Source organism: Periplaneta americana, chromosome 5, assembly GCF_040183065.1.
Source record: "Periplaneta americana isolate PAMFEO1 chromosome 5, P.americana_PAMFEO1_priV1, whole genome shotgun sequence".
NCBI lineage: Eukaryota > Metazoa > Arthropoda > Insecta > Blattodea > Blattidae > Periplaneta > Periplaneta americana.
Genome location: NC_091121.1, coordinates 75,969,649 through 75,993,663, shown reverse-complemented (window position 1 = coordinate 75,993,663; position 24,015 = coordinate 75,969,649). Strand labels below are relative to the sequence as shown.

The 24,015-nt window shown below is 36.9% G+C and overlaps 1 protein-coding gene across 2 annotated transcripts; it reads right to left on the bottom strand.

Moving 5' to 3' along the window:
• Positions 1–8,641: 8,641 nt before the first annotated feature.
• LOC138699844 (uncharacterized) lies at positions 8,642–23,987 on the bottom strand. Of its 2 annotated transcripts, none has more exons than XM_069826033.1 (7): positions 23,780–23,987; positions 22,627–22,755; positions 19,835–20,057; positions 14,906–15,095; positions 14,696–14,805; positions 11,311–11,624; positions 8,642–8,846 (listed from the first exon to the last, which is right to left on the bottom strand). In XM_069826033.1, the coding sequence occupies exons 2-7, from the start codon at positions 22,660–22,662 to the stop codon at positions 8,730–8,732; spliced, it is 990 nt and encodes a 329-aa protein (XP_069682134.1). In that variant the 5' UTR covers positions 22,663–22,755; positions 23,780–23,987; the 3' UTR covers positions 8,642–8,729. The 2 variants fall into 2 exon arrangements, with proteins under 2 accessions (XP_069682134.1, XP_069682133.1); XM_069826032.1 differs by having other exon boundaries at positions 23,718–23,986.
• Between the last annotated feature and the right edge of the window lie 28 nt (positions 23,988–24,015).

Sequence of the window (24,015 nt, the reverse complement as noted above, 5' to 3'; positions counted from 1 at the left end):
TACATTCGGACAAAATAATGTACAGTATTAAAAAGTTTTTCCAAAAATGGTTACTCTTTATTTTCTTATTTCCAGTCTAACATCGGAGAACTGACCACCCTACCCCATTATCTCGCGGTCTAGTTGCCTCATAAGTGATGCCTTGTTGGTATCACTTGTGAGGTTTAGATCTGTCTTCAGACAGTTGTCTGAACAGCAAACAACATCGGAGAAATTAATGCTAAGAAGGAAGTGCCTACTGAAGAATACAAGGAAGAAATTGTGAATGGGGAAAAAGATACAGTAGAAAATATCAGACGAAAGTTAAAAAAGGTATGTTTTATTTAACGACGCTCGCAACTGCAGAGGTTATATCAGCGTCGCCGGATGTGCCGGAATTTTGTCCCGCAGGAGTTCTTTTACATGCCAGTAAATCTACTGACATGAGCCTGTCGCATTTAAGCACACTTAAATGCCATCGACCTGGCCCGGGATTGAACCCAAAACCTTGGGCATAGAAGGCCAGCACTATACCAACTCGCCAACCAGGTCGACACCTAATCTTTGGCAGAAAACTTAATGAAATAATTAATATTAAGTCTCAACTAATTTTATTGTTGTCATATACCGTACTTATCATTTCCATCATCCAGTGGCTTAAAGTTCCGGCTCTTGTGGGTGGGTGCATTTCTTCTGAGGGCTCAAGAAATGTTTGCTAAAATGATATCCAAGTTTCCGAGAAGGAATCCTGAGTTTGAATAATTCAAGCTATTGCGCTAGCAGGCATTTTGTTATGCGTTACGCCACTGCCAGATCATTACTACTACTAGGCCTACCACTACCATTACCACTACTACTATACTACCACCAGTCTACTGTTACTATATATATATATATATATATATATATATATATATATATTATATAGTATATCTTTCTTTTTACTATATATATATATATATATATATATATATATATATAGTAAAAAGAAAGATACATTAGTTGTATTCGTCGATTTGAGATCAGCATATGATAATGTGTGGAGATACAATCTGATTACAAAGCTCCAGAAATTAGGCATAAAATCCAATATGTTAAGATGGATATCTGAGTTCATCACCCAAAGATTTTGTTCTACAACTTATGGCTCAGCAAGTTCTAAATATAAACAAACTCACTTGGGCTTACCTCAAGGTGCAGTATTAAGCACAACACTATTCAACATATATATTAACGACCTACCACAAGAGCTGGAAAAACATGACACTAAAACAGCACTCTTTGCTGATGATTTGGGTATTTGGACGTCACATAAAACCAACGCAGTAGAGAAACTTCAAAATTCCATCCAGTCATCGTTAGTGGCACTTGAAATTTGGTGTTCAAATAATATGTCAGTGAACACAGAAAAAACAAACTTTCAACTCTTCTCATTAAGAAAGAAACCAGTGAAAATAAATCTAAACTATAGAGATGGTAAGTTATAAAGAACTGAAAATGCAAAATACCTGGGTATACATTTCGACAATAAGCTCACATGGAGAAATCACATTGAACAGATCAGCACAAAGGCAACAAATCGTTTACTAACAAGACTGGCAGGAACGAAATGGGGTAGCTCAAGGAGTACACTCAACACAACCTACAACACATACATAAAGCCTATCTTAACATACTGCGGTGAAGCACTAATAACCTCATCAACCACAAATAAACAGATATTAGAAAGCACTCAAAACCAAGCTTTACGTCTCATCACTGGTGCAATCAAAACTACTCCAATTGAAGCAATGCAAATAATCACATCTAATAAACCAGTTGTAACGGACCTTGAAACACAAGCCCTCTTGACCTATGAAAAATTAAGAAGGCTTCCAAATTGGGATAAATGGAGTAAATACAAAGATTCTAAATTTACATTGAGAACCCAAAATGGATACATACAAGAGGTAGAAAAGCTTAAGCAAATTCTAGAAATACCAAGTGAAAAGGAAAACTTGATGTCTTGATATAATCCACTTACTTACTTACTTACAAATGGCTTTTAAGGAACCCGAAGGTTCATTGCCGCCCTCACATAAGCCCGCCAGCGGTCCCTATCCTGTGCAAGATTAATCCAGTCTCTATCGTCATACCCCACCTCCCTCAAATCCATTTTAATATTATCCTCCCATCTACGTCTCGGCCTCCCTAAAGGTCTTTTTCCCTCCGGTCTCCCAACTAACACTCTATATGCATTTCTGGATTCGCCCATACGTGCTACATGCCCTGCCCATCTCAAACGTCTGGATTTAATGTTCCTAATTATGTCAGGTGAAGAATACAATGCGTGCAGTTCTGTGTTGTGTAACTTTCTCCATTCTCCTGTAACTTCATCCCGCTTAGCCCCAAATATTTTCCTTAGCACCTTATTCTCAAAAACCCTGAACCTATGTTCCTCTCTCAGAGTGAGAGTCCAAGTTTCACAACCATACAGAAGAACCGGTAATATAACTGTTTTATAAATTCTAACTTTCAGATTTTTGGACAGCAGACTGGATGATAAGAGCTTCTCAACCGAATAATAACACGCATTTCCCATATTTATTCTGCGTTTAATTTCCTCCCAAGTGTCATTTATATTTGTTACTGTTGCTCCAAGATATTTGAATTTTTCCACCTCTTCGAAGGATAAATCTCCAATTTTTATATTTCCATTTCGTACAATATTCTGGTCACGAGACATAATCATATACTTTGTCTTTTCGGGATTTACTTCCAAACCGATCGCTTTACTTGCTTCAAGTAAAATTTCCGTGTTTTCCCTAATCGTTTGTGTATTTTCTCCTAACATATTCACATCATCCGCATAGACAAGAAGCTGATGTAACCCGTTCAATTCCAAACCCTGCCTGTTATCCTGAACTTTCCTAATGGCATATTCTAGAGCGAAGTTAAAAAGTAAAGGTGATAGTGCATCTCCCTGCTTTAGCCCGCAGTGAATTGGAAAAGCATCAGATAGAAACTGACCTATACGGACTCTGCTGTATGTTTCACTGAGACACATTTTAATTAATCGAACTAGTTTCTTGGGAATACCAAATTCAATAAGAATATCATATAATACTTCCCTCTTAACCGAGTCATAAGCCTTTTTGAAATCTATGAATAACTGATGTACTTTACCCTTATACTCCCATTTTTTCTCCATTATCTGTCGAATACAAAAAATCTGATCAATAGTCGATATATTATGCCGAAAACCGCACTGATGATCCCCAATAATTTCATCTACGTACGGAGTTAATCTTCTCAAAAGAATATTGGACAAAATTTTGTACGACGTCAACAAAAGTGATATTCCTCGAAAGTTACCACAGTTCGTTTTGTCCCCCTTTTTAAAAATAGGTACAATTATGGACTCCTTCCATTGTTCTGGTACAATTTCCTTTTCCCAAATAGCAAGTACAAGTTTATAAATTTCGCTATATAATGCACTCCCACCCTCTTGTATTAATTCTGCTGGAATTTGATCGATACCTGGAGACTTGTACTTTTTCAGATTTTCTATCGCAATTTCGACTTCTGAAAGCGTGGGTTCGGGTATAAATGGCTCAGCAGTTTGTATTTCAATTTCGTCCCGATCATTTCTATTTGGCCTATGTACATTTAGTAGTTGCGCAAAATAGTTTTTCCATCTGTTTAGGATTGATGGAGAGTCTGCAAGCAAGTCACCATTCTCATCCTTGATCACGTTTACCCTTGGCTGATATCTGTTCTTAAATTCCTTTATACCCTTATATAAATCTCGAATGTTTTATTCTTATTATTTGTTTCTACCTCATTCAGTTTTTCCTTCAAGTAACCTCTCTTTTTATTCCTAAGTGTACGACTTGCTTCCCGTCTTTCATTGAAATAATTATCTCTCTTCTCCTCAACTGGACCCTGTAAGAATTTCAATTTTGCCTGTTTCCTTCTTTCTATTACCATGCAACAATCTTCATCAAACCACGGTTTCTTTTTCTTAGTTTCATAATAACCTATGCTCTGCTCAGCTGCAATTTTGATACTATCCCTGATATTTTCCCACACGCTATTAACATCTAATTCTTTCTTAACTTCGTCGGAACTTTCTAAAGTGGCAAACTTATTCGAAATTTCGACCTGATAATTTTGCTTAGCTTCCTCGTCCTTTAATTTCAAAATATTGAATTTAGTAATATTAACTTGTTGCTCTACTCGCTTGGCTACTGATAATCTTTCTCTTAATTCTCCAATCACCAAATAATGGTCAGAATTACAGTCTGCACCCCTGAAAGTTCGAATATCTACTATACTAGTATGTCTCCGTTTATCTATCAAGATGTGATCTATTTGGTTGTGTGTCAATCCATCTGGAGAAGTCCAAGTATATTTATGTATATCCTTATGGGGGAATGTTGTACTTTTGACAATTAAATTTTTCGATGTGGCAAAGTTGACTAATCTAACTCCATTGTCACTACTAATTGCGTGTAGGCTCTCTTTTCCAATAGTTGGTCTAAAAATATCCTCCCGTCCTACTTTAGCATTGAAATCCCCCAATAAAATTTTCATGTGATATCTAGGGAACTGATCAAAAGTATGTTCCAATTTCTCATAGAAGCTATTCTTTATATGGTCGTCTTTCTCTTCTGTAGGGGCGTGAGCATTTATAACTATGATGTCGCACCATCTACCCTTAAGTACTAAATATGATAACCTGTCACTGATAAATTCGACCTTTTTTACTGCTGATTTTATTCTTTTATGAACAAAGAATCCTGTTCCTAATTGGTGATTATTGTTTCCTTCCCCATAATACAACAAGTAATCTCCTATTTGTGATATGCCATTCCCATCTAACCTAACCTCTTGTACTCCTACGAAGTCTATTCTATATCTAGCTAGTTCTTTTGCTACTAATGTTACCCCTCCTGTTCTATAAAGACTAGTTACGTTCCAAGTGCCAAATCTCAAATCCTTATTCCTTTGCTGTGGTCGTGCCAGAGAATCAGTCCTATTCCGAGGCTTATTATAGGGATACGTAACAAGCTGTTTTTTACGGTGATGGGTTGTTAGCCCTTCGCCCAACCCCCAAGCTGGAGGACCACCCCTTATCGGCTGTCCACGACTGCTTATTCAATATATTCGCAGCTACCCTCCATATCTGGAGGCCGTCTCCTCTATCCGCAACCTGAGGACGCGCCATGCCGTGGTGATAGGGACCCACAATACATGGTTGATATAATCCACTTAATAACTTCAAAGTAGATTGCTGCCTTGATCTTGATGAAGTCTTCAACAAAAAAGATATAAATCCAGAAATAGCAAAAGCCATTGCCCTACAAACAATTAATAGAAAATATCCACAAAAGGACTTGTTGTACATTTACACTGACGGATCTCTCATGGATCAAAATGAAGGAGCTGGAGCAGGAGCTACTTGCCAGTACTTTTCTCTTTATAAAAATGTTGGCAAGTACACAACAAATTTTGATGGCGAAGTTGAAGCCATTTATACACCACTTCAAAATGTATTTGTTTGGCTAAACCAGTGCAAAAACATAGTCATCCTGTCTGACTCCAAAGCTGCAATCCAGTCCATCAGCTCAACTACATCCCCTAAAATGGAAAAAGTAAAAGAAATTCATTGCATGGTAAAACAAATTCAAATGCTAAATAAAAAAGTGGTCTTCCAATGGATCCCGGCCCACTGCGGACTGAACGGTAACGAAAAAGCAGATATGTTAGCAAAGAAAGGAACTTATATCAACTTAAAAACAAATTTCAAGTTCCCATATGAATCAATAAAGCGAGTCATAAAAAGAATAAGTTACAGTGAAAAGGCAAAACATCAAAATTCAAAATGGAAAGAATCATTCAAAGATCCAAAACTAATTCCTGATCTACCTCGAAAATCTGCCGAGGCCATGTTTAGATTGATTACTGTTCATGATTGCCTCAGTAAACACCTCCATCGTATTGGAGTACTGAATTCACCTAAATGCTTACTGTGCACCAGAGAAGACATGGAGATGGAGCACCTGGCTAACTGTGAAACTCTTAGGACATTTGTGGACCTTCCATCAAAATATTGGGAAGCAAGAAGGATGATGACTTCAAAGAAGGATGATCTCTCTCTCTCTCTCTCTCTCTCTCTCTCACGCACGCACGCACACAAAAAAAAAAAACCCGGTGATAGCAAAATGAATTATGACAGAGGATTCGCCATGGAATTACCTCATGTCTTACAATTTGGGAAAATGTAGGCGAAAGCCCATTCATGGATTCATTATGGGATCACCTGACATTTACCTTACAATTTGGAAAAACAAAGGGGAAAAAAAAAACCATTCAATTAATCAGCCCAAGCAGGATTCGAACCCACGTTTAAGGGCAACTCTGGAGTTTTCGTAGTTAAAATCACTACTGCTTGATTACTAACCTTTAATTAATATAAAACATAAGCAAATTTTCCAAGTTCTTACTAATAATTAGATTATAAATTTACGAATCTTATAAATTTGAGGAAATATTCTGAAGTAGTACTGGTGTATTATAGTTACTTACCATATCACAGAATTTTAAACGAAAAAGATCATCATTAACTCGGGTAATGAATCTAGAACCTGAAGCTTCCACAAGATCAACGTGGTTTCATAAAAAAAAAGGTGGAATGGAAAGCTTTTTTTAAATATGTATATGCAGTTCAAACACAAATAAGCAGCATAAAGAAGAGAGGAAGTAAACAAACATGTGCACAGAGTGTGATAAAGACTAGCAATATGAAAATGATCAGAGTATACATTTATAAAACAGAGAAATTGGAATAGAGATATAGGCCTATATTGTATACAGAGAGAGAGAGAGAGAGAGGGGGGGAATCAGTGTTAAAAACATATTTGCAAAAGTAGACAGAAGTAAATATCTATAATGGAAATGGTTAGTAAGAAAACAATCAATGAATTGATTATGTTTCCTACATATTAGTACTCGTATTTAATCGACTAAATTCTGCTTCATACAATTTGTGATCATATACTGTTCAAATGTTTCTAAAGAAGCGTATTCAGTAGAGAGCAGAGACAGCATATGCTCCCAACCAGAAGAATAATAAATTACCTATATATACTGACGTTTTAGTATCCATAGAAAAAGTACAGACAACTGGAACATTTTCTGAAATCATTAAGTAGAGTAGTGACAACCCAACAAGTCCACAGGGAAGCAGAAGGTTTGGGCTATCAACTTTCAGACAGTCGACATTAGTAACAGTTCTTTACATGTTTGCTGTTGAAAACTTCCCAGTACTCAATTCTACTGGACCCTAAGACGACGACAAAGATTTAGCCAATTGGAAAAAATACAATATTTCTATTTGGAATTGAACCCAAGATATCTAACTTCATAAGAGTGAGAGAATCCGGGAAGAGATAGCTGCCCTACAACAAGGAGTATCGTTTGGTTACAGCCACGTAATTAATTTCGTTGCATATATCGCACATCGGATACAAGACTGGCACAACTCAAACTTGAATAATTTGATACAACTTGAGTTTTGTCTGTTTTGTAGCTAATATAAATAATTTTTACTTTAGTGAAACACTGAATTTTGTCCCATCTGTCATGAAACAGTTCACTTAGAGATGTGTCAGTCTTATAGTTGGTAGAATATTGTTATAGCTATCCAGTTATGGTAGTAACTCATTTTTCAATTTTTTTGAGTTGTGCCAGTCTTGTATCTGATGTGCGATATATAATTTGTCTCAAAAGTATTTGCCCGGCCACTACTTGCAATGAAAAGGAAAGTGAATAGCATGAAAATTAATAGACAGTGTATATTTTGAAATAAAAATCTGCATTCATTACTATATTAAGACGTGATAGCATAATAAATATATTTTAAAACAGTGGCTTAGAAAAAACAAATGAAACAAATAGTATTTCTTTGGAAAAAGTATTGTCACAAAAGTAATTGTCCACTATAATAATAAAATAAATTCATCAGCTTTTAACTGCATATCAGTACTCTGTGGACTGTCCTTTGAAAGCAATGATTGCTTGAAGTCTTCTTGGTATGGATTGCACACGCTTTTGTGTCACTTTTGGCCTATTTTGTTCCATTCTTCAGCAAAGCATTGTCTCCAACTGTCTTTACTTGCAGTCTGCCTTTCTCTCGTTTTTGCCTTAAGTTCTTCCCATAAATGCTCTATCGGATTCTCATCCAGAGACTGGGGAGGTGTATGTAGTACATGTGGGGTACTGTATAGCAGCTATTCCTTAACCCCCAATCAGTGTGCTTCGGGTCATTATCTTACTGAAAGAAGAAATCACCATTGATCCCTAATTTTTGCACACTTGACGTCACATGCGGTTTTAAGATGTTCAAATAATCCAATGTCAAGAGGACACCAGCATTGTGTTCCTATGGCAACCAAAAGCTGATAATATCGAGCAGTTGGTTAGTTCCAGGAACACCCATAAGCATAGCTATATCAAATAAGTACTAGTGTTGAATAACTGTATACAACACTTTGAAATTAAAATGTTATATTGGTTTTGTATCAATACAGAATACCTACAATTATAAATAACAGAGTTTTCAACTGAAGGATATATGGACATGGACTGCATTAGTGTGGTAAAAATACAATTACACATGTGACGAACACATAAAGTATATTTGTATTTTAGAAGACTTAATAATTACAAAATCTCATTACATAATTACAAAATTAGTCTCGGTGACTTCAGAGAGGACTGATAGCATCATGCATCGCATATCGCCAAGTCCACGACCGAGCCACATCCTCAAATGCTGAGCGATCCTTCATGTATAGATTTCCAACTTCTGGTTCCATACATACCTATAATCATAAAGAAGTGGTTGTAACCGGAAATAGTGTCACTAACTTGGCACACATTGTATCATTACATGTCAATTTAGTTCTTTTATGATATATCAAATGATAGTACTATTAATAAATAACTTTCTTGAAATATTATTCAAAAGTGTGTCTTAAATGAGGGAGAAAGTAATAGTGAAGAATTGAAACTTAAGCTATGGTTTGTCTACAACGATCTTCACCGAACGATCAATGCTACGATTTAAATCACCAGTGTTCATCATCAGAGAGTGGTTTCTTTACCAGCGAACTTCATAGGTGAATAGTAAATTGTTTTATATAGTTGGCCATATCTGATCAGCTGATAAGTGGATGATAATATGATAACATTATAATATAAGCTTTGCCTTGAAAAACAAATATGGATCTTAAAAGCAGCTAATATCATGTTTAGAAATAGATATACAGAGGGCTCTTTTAATTCTTTGATATTAAGACATCTTGAAAATGATCCCACCAATTTTAAGGAATATTTCAGACTTTCTTCCGAACAATTTCATTTTGTTTTAAGTTCAATTGAAAATGATACTGTAAAATTGACCATAAAATTTATTCACAAACCAATAAGCCCAGCTGAAAGATAAGCAGTAACTTTAAGGTAAAAACCAATGATATAAACACTTTATTTTTACAATGTTATTTTTTTTTTCATTTAGAAGCATTTCTTTAGGAAATAATGTTACAAATAAAAAAATTAACGTGGGAAGCAGGTTGTTCACTTCTCTCCTTTGCTCGGCATTCCACTTCACTTAATATTTCACACTAAAACTATTGCTTCAGTAGCTAAATATGCCGCATCGTGTGTGTCCTTCAATTATGAATCATTTTACTCAATTGTATTAACAGTTCTGGTTGTTGAAAAATATAGATTTGTTGTTTGGCTCATGTCGAACAGCGATTTGTGTTTAGAGACATAATCAATTAATATCTCGTCTTCATTAGTGGAGAAATTGCAGAAAGATTTCTGTTTTACCACCATTATGGTACGTGTAATGTGTAAATCACATGTTATTAAATGATTTAGTTCATGATCTACTGTAATTTTACAATTGGTTTCTTGGCGATGATCGCCAGGTTTTTGCCTCGAAGGCAAACTCCGACAATATTCGTCAAGCCCAGCACTGTTCATTGACGTTCATCGCCGTAAAGAAACCATGCACATTCAAATCAAAGGGCCAGAATCCCAGCGAAGATTGCTAGCGATGATCGTCTGCAAAGATCGCAGTAGACAAACCATAGCTTAAGACTCCTTCCATTGCAAATGATGAATATAGGAATTCACAACTAGATGGAGGCTCTTCATCTTCATTTCAATGAAATGGAGTTGTGAAGAAGCAAGAAGGGTATCCTATTCATTGGGGAAGTTACGAATGGCTAAAAGCATAAGAAAAGAAGGCATATTGATAGTGATTTTTCTGTCGGATGGGGATGTTAAGCCTAACGGCCCCCTTGATGCTATTTGACAGGAGTAGACTACATGCCAGCACTGGGTTTCCCCTTCTCTCTTTCTCATCTTATGGAGTTAATGAAAGTGGCGCACAGAGGTTTACAGTTGTGAACTGCGCACTCACCCGAAGGGACTTACAAAATTTTAACTGCTCAAGAAGCCGGCCAGTTTCATTTTGACCAAGTGTACATGATGTGTATTTGTAGAGAGTTATGTCGTGTACTAGGATGAGTGTATGAGTAAGTGTTCATGTAAAGTGTAGTGTATAGAATGAGTGATGATGATGATGATTATGATGATGATGATGATGAAGGGAGAAGATGAAACCCGGTGCCGGCACATAGCCTACTCCTGTCGAATAGCACCAAAGGGGCCACCAGGCTTAACGTTCCTGTCTGACGGACGAATAACTATCAACAATGAGCTATGTCTTCTCTTCATATGCATTGCAAAGAGATTTGGGATTTAACCCAAGCATATTGGTGCACAATCTAGTGATTAGAAGTTGTGCACCGCCATCTCTCCTAGTCCCGAGGTAGAAATGTAACCAGGAATCGAATCTGGGCTGGCTGGTCTAAAGGCAGACATACTACCACAGAGCTAACTCAGTGGACGAAAAAAAAAAAACTCCATTTCTTTACCATTCAAAATCTGATATGATACTAGTAAATAAAGCTGGATTCATAGGCAGAGATATACTAAACAATAGCCTCCACCTACCTTTCTCTTATCAGACTTCGTTAGAAATTCTGGAAAATATGTAAGACAGGTTTTATTGTATCTGCGAGATAAACATACACATCAAAGGAGAGAAAGGAAAGAAAAATAATGGAAGAAACAAATGCAAAAATTTAAGGACATAACAGAATACATTAAACCTTGGTTGAAAAGTCAAGGATGTTAAAGGACACTCGTTATTTTCTAATTCCTCTAACAGAACCTGATATAATTCATAAAACAAACTTCCAAAAGACAAACCTGACAATATGGATCCGTCAACAAGCTCTGCACAGAAATCAGAACTTTGGAAATAGTGAGAGCCAAACTCCAGTTGTGCTGAATTGAATCAATTCCGACATCTCCATGCCGTGACACGTTTGGATGGAAGATGCGTGTGAGGAAACGTACTACTGGAGGGCACATAGGGTAGCTGTATGGTACTTGTAAGTACAGGTAAAACAAGCCTCCTTCGTAAGGACTTCCAACAGGACCTGTAATGGTTGCTTGCCAGTGACAACATTTCTGATCTAGTGGGGCTGCTTCTATTCCTTCAGGAGGATCAGTTCGTAAGCCTGCAACATAATCGTTGCCATCACTTCACTATATTCAGAATGTGTAACACGTTTATACAAGCACAAGGCATATTACATCTTCATGAAATTAGAATCTTGTAAAATGTTTTAAGACAGTCTTAAAACATTTTACAAGCTTAGTGTGAAGTATATTTTAAGCATTTATACTACTTCAGACGATATTAAGATATATAGATCATATGCGGAGACTAAGAGAAATGAAGAAAATAGGAAAGATTAGAGAATGCTGGGTTTGCAGTGAAAGACTTGCCCTTGGGCTGAACACTATCTATGTATGTATACTACTTTATCCAAGGAGTTCTTTCTATTATGGGATGTGATTTTTACTAAGTTTTTCAGAGCTGGAGAACAGTTCTTCTAAATACCAAATAATTTACGAGGCGCATCTAGAAAGTAAGTTTCCCTATTTTTTTTTTAAAAAAAGAACACACACACTTTCAGGAAAACATTTATTGGCAACAGGTACAGCAATATTTCAGCTATTTTTCAACACAGCCACCATCAGAATTGAGACACTTATCGTATCATGGGATCAACGTTTGTATCCCTCTGTCGTAGAACTCTGCCGCCTGTGAATGGAACCAGCATGTGACAGACGTCTTCAGCTCTTCGTCGTTGCCAAAACACTCACAGGAGGACAGGAATTTCTTGAGGTGCAAGAAAACGTGAAAATCGCTGGGAGCAAGATCAGGACTGTAGGGTGGGTGATCAAACAACTCCCAGCCAAATTCCGTCAAAACAGCTGATGTGCGCCGAGCCGTATGTGGACGAGCATTGTCATGGAGGAGCACAACACCTGCAGCAAGCATTCCACGCCTCTTGTTTTGAATGGCACGTCGCAATTTTCGCAGTGTTTCACAGTAATGGTCAGCGTTCACTGTTTCACCTCTTGGAAGGAAGTCAATGAGCAGAATGTCCTCCCTGTCCCAGAACACCGTGCACATCACTTTCTGTACCGACAGCGTGTTTGAATTTCGTCCTGACCGGAGATCCACTATGCCGCCAATGCATTGACTGCTGCGTGGTTTCAGGGGTGAAATGCGAAATCCAAGTCTCATCGCCCGTGACAATCCTGTCGAGGAACTCGTTGCCGTCATTGTGATACCATTGCAGAAATGTCAGTGCTGCTCCTAAACGTTGCATTTTGTGTTCGGGTGTCAGGTTTTTCGGCACCCACCTGGCACACACTTTTTTGAACAGCAGGTGCTTTATTGACAATCTCATGCAACAAGGATCGCGATATCTGCGGAAAATGGCTGCTCAGCTCCATAATCGTGAAGCGACGGTTCTCCATGATGCACTGCTACACCAGCTCAACACGATCATCATTGATGAGGGACGGTCGCCCAATGCGCTCTTCATCATGGACACTTTGACGACCTTCGGAAAACTGCCTACACCAGCGAGACACCATCTGCTTACTCATGATGTTTGGCCCATAGACCTGACAGAGCTGCCAATGAATTTCAATTGGCGCAATGCTTTGTGCATTAAAGAACTTTATCACCGACCGAACCTCGCAGGAGGCGGGACCTGTCCGGCTGGCATATGATTGATACGTCATAGATCTGTTACACATGCGCAATTGACATGGCTAATTACGTTTACTTTCAAAGGGAAAAAATCGGGAAACTTACTTTCTGGATGCGCCTCGTATATGCATTACAGTAGGTGAATCCACTACTTTATGCGGAGGGACAGTAATGATAACTGTGAAGATGATACCAATATGTCTTTGTGACAGTGTGATGGTGTGACTATATGTAGAATGTGTGACAGTGCTCGCAGTGGCAACGAAAGCAGTGGCAGTGGCAGTGGTGGAAGTGGGGTGAGGGTGGCAGTGGCAGTGGCAATGATGGTGGTGGTGACTTATTATTAATGGTGAAATTATAGCAGGGTGAATGAAAGTAGTAAGAAAACCTGTACCAACACTGTTGCTGTCCATCACTAATTTCACTTACACTCAACAAGATTTGAACCTGGTTCTAAATCATGGAAAGCTAACATCATAGCAGCTTGGCTAACAGTGCATCTTGTATCTTTAAGACAATAAAACACTGATTTTATATTGAATAATAATTTAAAATCTCATGGATTTTCAGACACTTGAAAAAACTTCATTTTTCTTTTTATTTTGGCAGTGTGTCAATTAAATGGACACTTAATGCTGCTGTGATCCAGTGACCAATCACGAACTCTCCATTTCCTTTGTCGTCCTATAAATCACACCTCCAGTAAAATACTGTCATATGTCGAAAATTACATATTACTTTTGTAAATTATTTCCAACGCTGTTTTGTTAGTTGGAGGTATGAAATTGTAATAATAAAATAGTAAATTATCAAAGTTTTGGTACCTATTTATTAAAATATTTTTAAAGCAGTAATTTAGTAGGAAATATAATATCTTTACAAATAACAATTTTCGAGTTACGACACTATTTTACTGGGAGTGCGAAATGTCCTTATTCTACCCATGATTTCTCACTGCAAGGAATGGCTATCCTGACTTCGGATTTTTTTTTGTTTCCCAAGTTTCTCTAGGCAAATTGTTGGATAGTATAAATTACAAAAGGATCACGACATGTGTCCTACCCAGCCTATAAACTTTGAATGCCACATTTCGAAATACCATCAGCTATCTTCTGCAATGGACTAGCTGCCTGTCCAGAAAAAAGTACAGTATACTATCGAGGTTGACAACACTGCCTTCTGTTGGAAGATAATGTGAAAAATATCCAGGGGAAAAAATATTTTAGTAAGTGCTTGTGCATAACTTTACATACATATTTTAATATTCTGTTTCTGCATATATATTCAGAATCCGGTAATGAATGTTCTATGAAAAGTTAATAATAATTAATGTTCTCCATTTTTAACATGATTTAGCTCACTTTCTGAGTAAGTCACCTACTTCGTTCATTAGTTCAGTACATTTCTCTCATTTATTGAGACTTCTTGTCAGTATCTCAATATCGAAGCTACAAATGCAGAATAATGACGAATGTAAAATAACCAAAGGTTAAATAATGAAGTATTTATCATACTCACTCTTAAGTTCATTCCTTAAACGATTCCTCCTCCAAGAATTCTCTTCACCAGGAGGCTGTGTCTGCAATGCCATTTGTTGTAAACAAGTCTTGCAGGGGCAGCTGTCAATCCTGTAAAAACCATAGGTGAAAATTACTTTTAAAGATACAAATCACTTCCCATATAATCGTTTATTACTATGCTTTCCAACTACATGGATACAAAACTCACAATGCTGTGTAAACTTTAAACCAATCTTGGACACCACAAAGAGGTTTAAAAAGTGGCCAGCGTCGCATTGTATACACACGCCACTGCTCTCCAGCCACGTGAGTACGAAGCAAATGTCGCCAACGTTTGCACACATTACCCACACACCACAGTGACATGTCGTCGAGATAAGAAAACACAGCAAGAAGCACTGCAACAAAACATATTCAATTATGCAGTAACAATTAACATTTTAAACAAACTTTAAAAACCAATTTTATAAAGTTAATTTTAATTTGCTCAACTCTTTTGGGAAGATTTTTTTCGAAACTTAGTACTCCAGACCTTTTACAGAAATAAAATCAATCAAAGTCTGGATGTACCTTAGTATGAAAAGTGCCATGAAAATAATAATAACTATGATTAAACAAAATAAACCACTAAATAACTACTAAACCTATGTATGTATATATGTCAGAGTCGTGCAAATTGATCCAAGTCCACGGGCTTGCCCACTGCTGACTGCAACGGGCTAAGCAGCGTCGCACGGAACTAGCCCGTGCTGTCACCCTGCACAACCGCACGGGTCGCGGTGGACTGCTTGTGGAGCAGTTTAGTGCAGTGAACTTGTTTGTATCAAAGCATGAGCCCAAGCTTCTGCTTCTATCAGTTACTTATGAATTGAGTTGGCGCAGGTTTGTGCTTGTATGTACAGTTTGATCAACGATCAGCTACTGTTTCAAACATTTGATTTCTGTTTTTCAAGATGAGTCCAAATAATGGTGCATCGCAAAGAAAATACAGTCTCTGTGAGGCTGCTATTACACTATCAAAGTTCTTTGACAAAGAATATTATGATAAAATATTACATCAAAGATCTTTGATAAAAGATAGGATTTGGGGTATATTACACTACATGAAATCTTTTCAGAAGATTTTATCAAACATGACCTAAAATTAGGAACAAATCTCTCCTACCACTTGTTCCACAACAATGAACACGCATTCCGTGGATTTGCTGATACTAATATTTACGTGTTAAGTTTACGATTTGTTTATACTGTTATTTACGAGTTAAGTTTATAACACCATGAATAAATATCTGGTAAGTGGTTAAACCATGGATTGAAAGACGTGATAAGAGAGGTATACATCTAAACTTATTGAAAGAGCTACAATGAGAGGACTTGAAAAGTTATACAAATTATTATAAAATATTATTTACTTACAAATAGCTTTTAACGAACCCGAAGGTTCATTGCCGCCCTACATAACCCCGCCATCGGTCCCTATCCTGTGCAAGATTAATCCAGTCTCTATCATCATATCCCATTTTCCTCAAATCCATTTTAATATTATCCTCCCATCTACATCTCGGCCTTCCCAAAGATCTTTTTCCCTCCGGCCTCCCAACTAACATTCTATATGCATTTCTGGATTTGCCCATATAATATTAATATTATATTATAAAAATTATTTATTTACATTTAATTTGCTTCATACTCTGATGTCAGAATTTTTGTGGCAGCAACAGTCCAGTTATATTTGCGTGCCGCCATATTTGTTTCACGGTATCTAAATATTTTATCAAAGATAACAAGCTGCACTCACATTTAATAAAAGATCTTTTATCAAAGGAACTTTTATAAAAGAAAACCCATTACACTGTCATATATTGTATAATATATATTTTATAAAAAGACCTTTGCCAAAAAATTTTGATAGTGTAATAGCAGCCCGGAAAAACTTTATCACAGACACCGGCCGTTAAAACATACATTCTAAAATACAATCTCTCTAGAGAAAAAGTAGTGAAGGAGAAAATCGTAGTAAGAAAGTTAAAAAATACAGAGTCAGATGAAAATTTTAAAAAGTACCATAGGAACAGTTTTTAAATCTGTGTTCGACAGCAGTGGAAAATATTTTAATTCTGTACTGTGTCCGTTGTGCTCATGCCACACATCAAGCGAAAGCACAACTAGCGTGCAAGCAGGAAAACAGTAGAATGCAATCAACTGGTGGGATGATGTCACTGCAGTGCTGAGACGAGTGCTGAGAAGTGCGGTGGGCTAAGCTGGGCTGCGGAGCCCACCGCAACGGGCTAGGAAGCGGCCGCGCCAAGCAGTGTTGGTCTTGGGTGGTCTGGGCTGCTTATGCATTAGGACTGACAGTGCTGCACTGAGGGCCAATCTGCACGACTCTGATGTATGTATGTATGTATGTATGTATGTATGTATGTATGTATGTATGTATGTATGTATGCATGTGTGTTTATATGTATGTATGTATGTATGTATTCAATGCCTACCCACTTCACTTTATATGATTCGGGTTTCGCATATAGCAGATAGATGGCAGAACTGTGAGCCATTTTCTAGTTGCACACCACTTGGGCGGGCCACACTGTACATATGTAGTATCTGTTGAGAGTTATGTCGTTTGCTAGGGTGAGTGTATGTGTAAGTGTTCGTGTATGTGTAAGTGTTCGTGTAAGTGTAGTGTATGGAATGAGAGATGATAGTGATGAGGAAGGGAGAAGGGGAAACCCAGTGCCGGGACATAGCCTACTCCTGTGGAATAGCACCAAGGGGACCCCTCTCAGAAGAAAAACATACGACACAAAATGTAATAATGACAACTATGGAAATAAACGTTGCTACAAAATATAATTTAAGCATAGGAACAATATGGAAAGCACAGAATTTTACTTGAGAACTGGCACTAATTTCAAATGTCACTTAACCTGTAATTAAATGTACTGCAGGCCTGTTATTACAGGTTTGACTCCAAAATGATTCATCGGAAGATTAATATCACTGATTTTATTAAGAATAAAAAAATTATACATTAATAGAATAGAAATACAGTAGAGTCCCGCTCAAGTGACCTTCCAACAGGACCTTCTAAAAAATTGGCTCAAACTGTCCCATACCATTCATATCTAGCCCAGATTGTACTCTAGCGGGCTAAACAACAACCGTCATCCTATGAGTCATGCGCAGTCAACAGAACTTTACTCCTGCAACCCAGTGGATGTGCCAGTGGAGTGTCTGACTGCGTACGCATAGTATCAGTGCCTTACACCATGCGTCTCTGCTTACTGTTGTGTAGCGCAGAAAACATGAACAATATGCTGCCTTTGCTGAAACAAATGCCTGGATATGTAGAGGCGACTGATGAAGACCTTAATGAGTGGCTTGCCCTTGGTGACCAGTATGAAGTGACTGAGGAAGACATTGTTGGCATTGTTAACAACAGGGAAAAAGAAAAAGAAACAGAAGAGGAAGAAAACGTAGCTAAAGATGGTGTCAAAATAACACACAATAAAGGATTCAAACCCCTTGAAAAAGCATTGAACTACATGGAGCAACAAGCAGTAACCTCTAGCATTGATGTGTTACTTTTACAGAGAATGCGAGACATAACAGTGAAAAAAAAGACTCTCAGCTGGCAAGCAAAGTCTATTACAAACTTTTTTAAACAAATTTAGTTTTGGAACTGTTATGAATCTGCATAAACCTGTTTTAGGCTCAATTTTTTAGTTGTATTGTAAACTGTATCAAGACACCTGTAAGTTTCAATGATATTTCCTTTCCCTTTCCCTATTAACTGACTTTCTCACTTATCTGACATCCCTCCAGCCTGTTTGCGTCAGATAAGCAGGACTCTACTGTATCATTATCTATACTAATAATAAATCTGTAGCTAAAATTTTTCTGGTAATTTTCGATTTTCCAAAAATAATTGATAATTGGTGTTAACATGTATAATTAACCATCCTGAAACCGAAAATCGCTTTTTTGAAATTTTTGTTTGTTTGTATGTCTGTCTGTCTGTCTGTCTGTCTGTCTGTCTGGATGTTTGTTACCTTTTCACGTGATAATGCCTCAACCGATTTATATGAAAATTGGAATATAAATTAAGTTCGTTATAACTTAGATTTTAGGCTATATGGCATTCAAAATATATTATTTAAAAGGGAGGTTATAAGGGGGCCTGAATTAAATAAATCGAAATATCTCCCTTATTATTAATTTTCATGAAGAATGTTATATAACAAAACTTTCTTTAAAAATAATTTCCGATAAGTTTTATTCTATACAAAATTTTGATAGGACTGATATTTAATGAGATAAATGAGTTTTAAAATTACAATAACATCGCCATCTAAGGCACTGTACTGAAATAAAAACAAATGATTTTGTCTATAAAGGGCCTTGGACAACAACAATCGAAAGCTATTAAACATAGCCTACAGAGAATGTTTCTGTGTTTTTATGAAGTAATATCGGAAGCTAATTAATTGTTTAATTATTATTTCCCATTGGAAATTGTAGTTTCTCTAGATGGACATAATTCTACAATGTTATTACAGTAACTTCTGAAACATATAGCAAGTAATATAAAACATACACATTAAAACTGAATGATATTATGTCAATCTTCATTAAAATATGGTTGCATGTAATAACAATTAAGAAACATGTTAAAGGAATTGTCATTGCACCAAATGATTGCTCTCTGGACCAAAATGATCGCATTTTAATTATTTAAATACAATTTAAATTAAGTAACATATTAAACGATTTATCCTTCTATCAAACACGAATGTTCCCTGGATCAAACGTCCTATTTTAATTATGTAATTACTTTATATGTATTTCTAACAGGTGCAGCGGAATGCACGGATACGGCTAGTTATACAATAAATCCAATTCAAAAATCATCAACAAAAATAGGTAAATATCTATATATCATGATATTAACGATATCTGACAAAAACTGTAATTCACACTTTTTAACAGCACCTGAGAGCTTTGGAACTTCAGACAAGCAAAAGTTTAGGATTTTTAAGAACTCATGAAAGCCTCATATCCAATGCTCCAATTGAGAAATGTAAATATACGAGACGTCCAAGAATACAGTCTACACATCTACCGTGTCACCAACCTTCAGGTGGCAAGCACTCCACAACACCTGGTGTAAGGTCATCTATCTCACGTGGATTGCTCAACATTTCTAGCCGTTCAGCCAGACCAGATGGTCGTGGAGGTTCCACAGGGCGCCGAGGGGGAGGGGGCTGTGGTGGTGGTTGTTGCTGTTGCTGACTTTGTCGTCGCTCATAAAATAAGTCAGTTGGTTCATCATTCCCTGAATCTCCATCATCTGTTTTCTATAAAAAAAAAACACGATTAATCAGTAACAAGACTGTATTTCAATTATCTTAAAGTAAGTTCTACCTCACAAATGACTTCTAAGGAACCTGGAGGTTCACTGCCACCCTCACATAAGCTCACCATCAATCTCTATTCTGAGCAAGATTAATCATGTCTCTATCATCATATCCCACCTCCCTCAAATCCACTTTCATATTACCCTCCCATCTACATCTCGGTCTCCCCAAAGATTTTTTCCCTCCGGCCTCCCAACTAACACTTTATATGCATTTCTGGATTCGCCTGTACGTGCTACATGCCCTGCCCATCTCAGACATCTGGATTTAATATTCTAATGTCAGGTGAAGAATACAATGAGTGCAATTCTGTGTTGTGTAACTTTCTCCATTCTCCTGTTACTTCATCCCTCTTGGCCCCAAATATTTTCCTAAGCACACAGATCTAAGATCTACCTACATACACAATATTTTGCTTTCTTATTCTATGAGCTATAGAGGGAAAGTATTGTCATGGTACAGAAAGTTAATTTCAAGATTTTTACAAACATACACGTTTGCAACATCCCCCATGCCAAAGATTTAGTTCTGGCATGCTGTATGTCTGTGTACATCGACTACTACCAAAATACTAGACATATTTTGTTCATATTCAGTGCATACAAGTTTCATGTCAAATTGACCAATTGCCTCAAAATGTGCTACATTCCATTTTCGGCACTAAATGAAATTAAAATACGAGTTTCTCTCAAAGAAGAGTGTCTTACTTCATCATTATTACTTTTTCGCAAAGGTAAATCAGAAACTTGAGGATTCCAAACCTCGTTACATGATTAATATTAATAGTTGCGAAGATGTGCAAGAATGATAAATTGTTTTGCTGGCTTTTTTACTGTTAAGCTCGAGAAGAACAGCTGGATCTTCGGTAGACTTTGATGATCTGAAGAACTTACTGAAGAGGTTGGCTAAACATGCTTCTTCTTAAGATCATTTGAGTTGCTACATTTCATTTAAAGAACTTTCGAAGCAGGCTTCCCATATTTCTAAATTATTAAATAGACACAATGAATTGTTCAGAATTAAACACAATAATGAAGTTAAAAATAATATGGAGATTATGAAAATGTTAACTGGAAAGGTAGGCTTTTAGTGTAAGCAGCTTACTTTCAGAGGTAACAACGAAAGTGAAGATTCATTAAATTTCAAGGTTATATTCAGACTTGTACTGTGGATTGTGGCATTGTATGGGGCAGAAACATGGACATCACGACAAAGTGAAGAGAAACAATTGGAAGCATTTGAAATGTGAACATGAAGAAGGATGTAGCATGTGAAATGGACAGACAGAATAAGAAATGAAGCTATGCTGGAAAGAGTGGGTGAAGAAAGAATGATGCTGAAAATGATCAGGAAGAGAAAAAGGAATTGACTGGGTTAATTGCCGAGAACAAACCGTCTACTGAAGGACGCACTGGAAGGAATGGCGAACAGGAGAAAAGTTTGTGGCAGAACAAGATGTCAGATGATACGTGACATTAAGGTACATAGGTACATAGATCATATGTGGAGACTAAGGAAGGCAGAATGTAGAAAAGATTGGAGGATGCTAACCCAAAAGTCATGTTCCGATTAAAGAAACGAGAAATGTTTTCGGTGAATGTAGAGTATCCAATGCCCACTGAACGAATATTTCACTTTTATCATTGCCAATGTTGCGCTATAATCGTATATGCAAGGTAGGCTATAACAAAAACTTAAACTAACCAAAGCTAACCTGTCAAAGAAGCAACAAGTTATATTAAATATGTGTAAAATTGGCCTATGTCTCTATAGTGGGCGGGACATAAGTAACATTGACCATGTTTTCTGATGCACTAAATTCAAAATAATATTAAAAGCGATTTCAAGTGAATTTCTACTAAATTAATTATGGTACATACATTCACTTAAATTGTAGAATTTATAAATTACTCAGATATTTTATTTTTATAAGCTATAGAGACTAGCCTATTTTTAAGGGCTATTTCTGTGAACAATGCAAAAAAAAATAGTAATTTGAGTGCAGAGTAAATTATTTGTTTTATGTATGAATTTCGCCTTCAAAGTCTGAAATAAATGACTTTTCACATTCACACCTTCAGAAAAGGCTACATGATATTTTCGGTAAAATTTGTTATATAATGTTACGCAAACAAAAGCTTCAATAAAAAGTACATGCAAAGCGAGTTTTCATAAGGTCTACAATCAGTGAAAGGTTAGGTTAGGTTTGCTTTGTTTAGGCTCTTATTAAACAATATCTTCAACAAACCAAACCTAACCTATCACTGATTCTAGACCTCACGAAAACTCGCTTTCTATCTACATTTTTTAAAACTAGTTTTTACTAGTTGAAATTGGTTTTGATGGTTCGGGTTTTAACGGTAACCTATACAATGTGCATTGTTTTCTGATGAATAATGCCTCGCAATAATGAATAAGAACAGTATTTGTCGAAGAACTCAGGAGTTTACACTGTACACTGAAAGACAGTGCAAATGAAAGTACACAGTCTTACAATAACACCTCTTACCTCACTGAATAACTGTATAGCTGCGGAGTGACTCATATCTTCAGGATATAGGAATGCATGGCATGTTGCACAAACAGGTTCCTCGAAACACGGGCCATAATATCCATTGCAGATGAAGCATGATGAATGCTAAAATATAATAATTTAACATATAGCTATTTTCTTGGCGTTAGTACAGTAATATGTTCTAATGTTTTAATCGGTTATTTAAGAACATGAATCAACTGCGCAATTATTATATAGGCCTAGCTAACCAGAATCGGTGGAATTTGTGACATCTGCTTATACAGTAATTTTGACGAGAAGAGTTCATCTAGGAATTACAAGACACTTGTCTGGCCGTTGTATAAAAAACACAAATAAATTAAAAACAACCATGTAATCAGCCTCAACAGGATCTCGAAGCATAAGTATATTTTCACATAACAACCTTACAATTAGGCCTAAATAAATCTATAAACTAATTTGTTAACATCCAACCTTATTATATCGACGCTAAATAACCTAGTAGTTGATATAGCGTCGTTAAATAATAATCCATGGCGCTACAGCCCATCAAGGGCCTAGATCGACCAGCCTGCCGCTGGATTCACGCCCACATGCCGAAGCAGAGGTGGACGATCATCCAACCAGAATGGAGGTATCGTGTGGTTAGCACGATGATCCTCCCAGCCGTTTTAGCTGGCTTTCGCAACCAGATTTCGCTACCTATCCTAGCTCCCCAAATGCATCACGATGCTGGGTGGGCACCGGTCCCATACACTGGCCGAAATTTCATGAGAAAATTTCTTCCCCCATGAGGACTCGAACCAACGCGCATTCCGTAACGCGAGTCCTAGGGAGGATGCCTTAGACCACCACGCCGTTAAATAACCAACTTAAAAAAAAATACGTAATAAAAAAAATCCAACCTTATTACAATGAACGAATAATGCATAGAGTGCGAATGACAATTCCTTTCATTCTACCCACACGCAGTTACGCTTGACCCCCGCATTGTGAACTAATGTGAACTTTGTTTGATACAATCTACGACTGGACTACATTTTAATGGAGACGTTAATTGATAATTTTTAAACAAGCACACTTACCGCATATTCAAAATCTTCACCAAACCCTTGTTCATTAGAAGTGTTGGTGTTTGAAATCTGACCTTTGGACTGTGAACGTTGCTCCGGTGGTACGCCCATTTCTAGTTGACAGTGTCGACTTGAACACGGAAAATTATTGTCCACTTTCGGCAAATTAAACGCCATTGTTGAACACCATTACAGACAACTTGATGTAGCCATAAAACACTAGTTGCCATCTAAATGCATAATATACATTGGAATGCTTATTTCAAACTATATTTCTTCCTAAGATTGTCTTAATTTTTTGTCGTTCACT

Coding starts and splice junctions, on each gene's coding strand:
- LOC138699844 (XM_069826032.1), bottom strand. CDS start 23,882: ATGGCGTTTAATTTGCCGAAAGTGGACAATAATTTTCCGTGTTCAAGT. Junction 15,096..19,834: donor GGAGTGCTTGCCACCTGAAG/GTTGGTGACACG, acceptor GTTTTGTTGCAG/TGCTTCTTGCTGTGTTTTCT. Junction 8,847..11,310: donor TGACGGATCCATATTGTCAG/GTTTGTCTTTTG, acceptor TTATGATTATAG/GTATGTATGGAACCAGAAGT.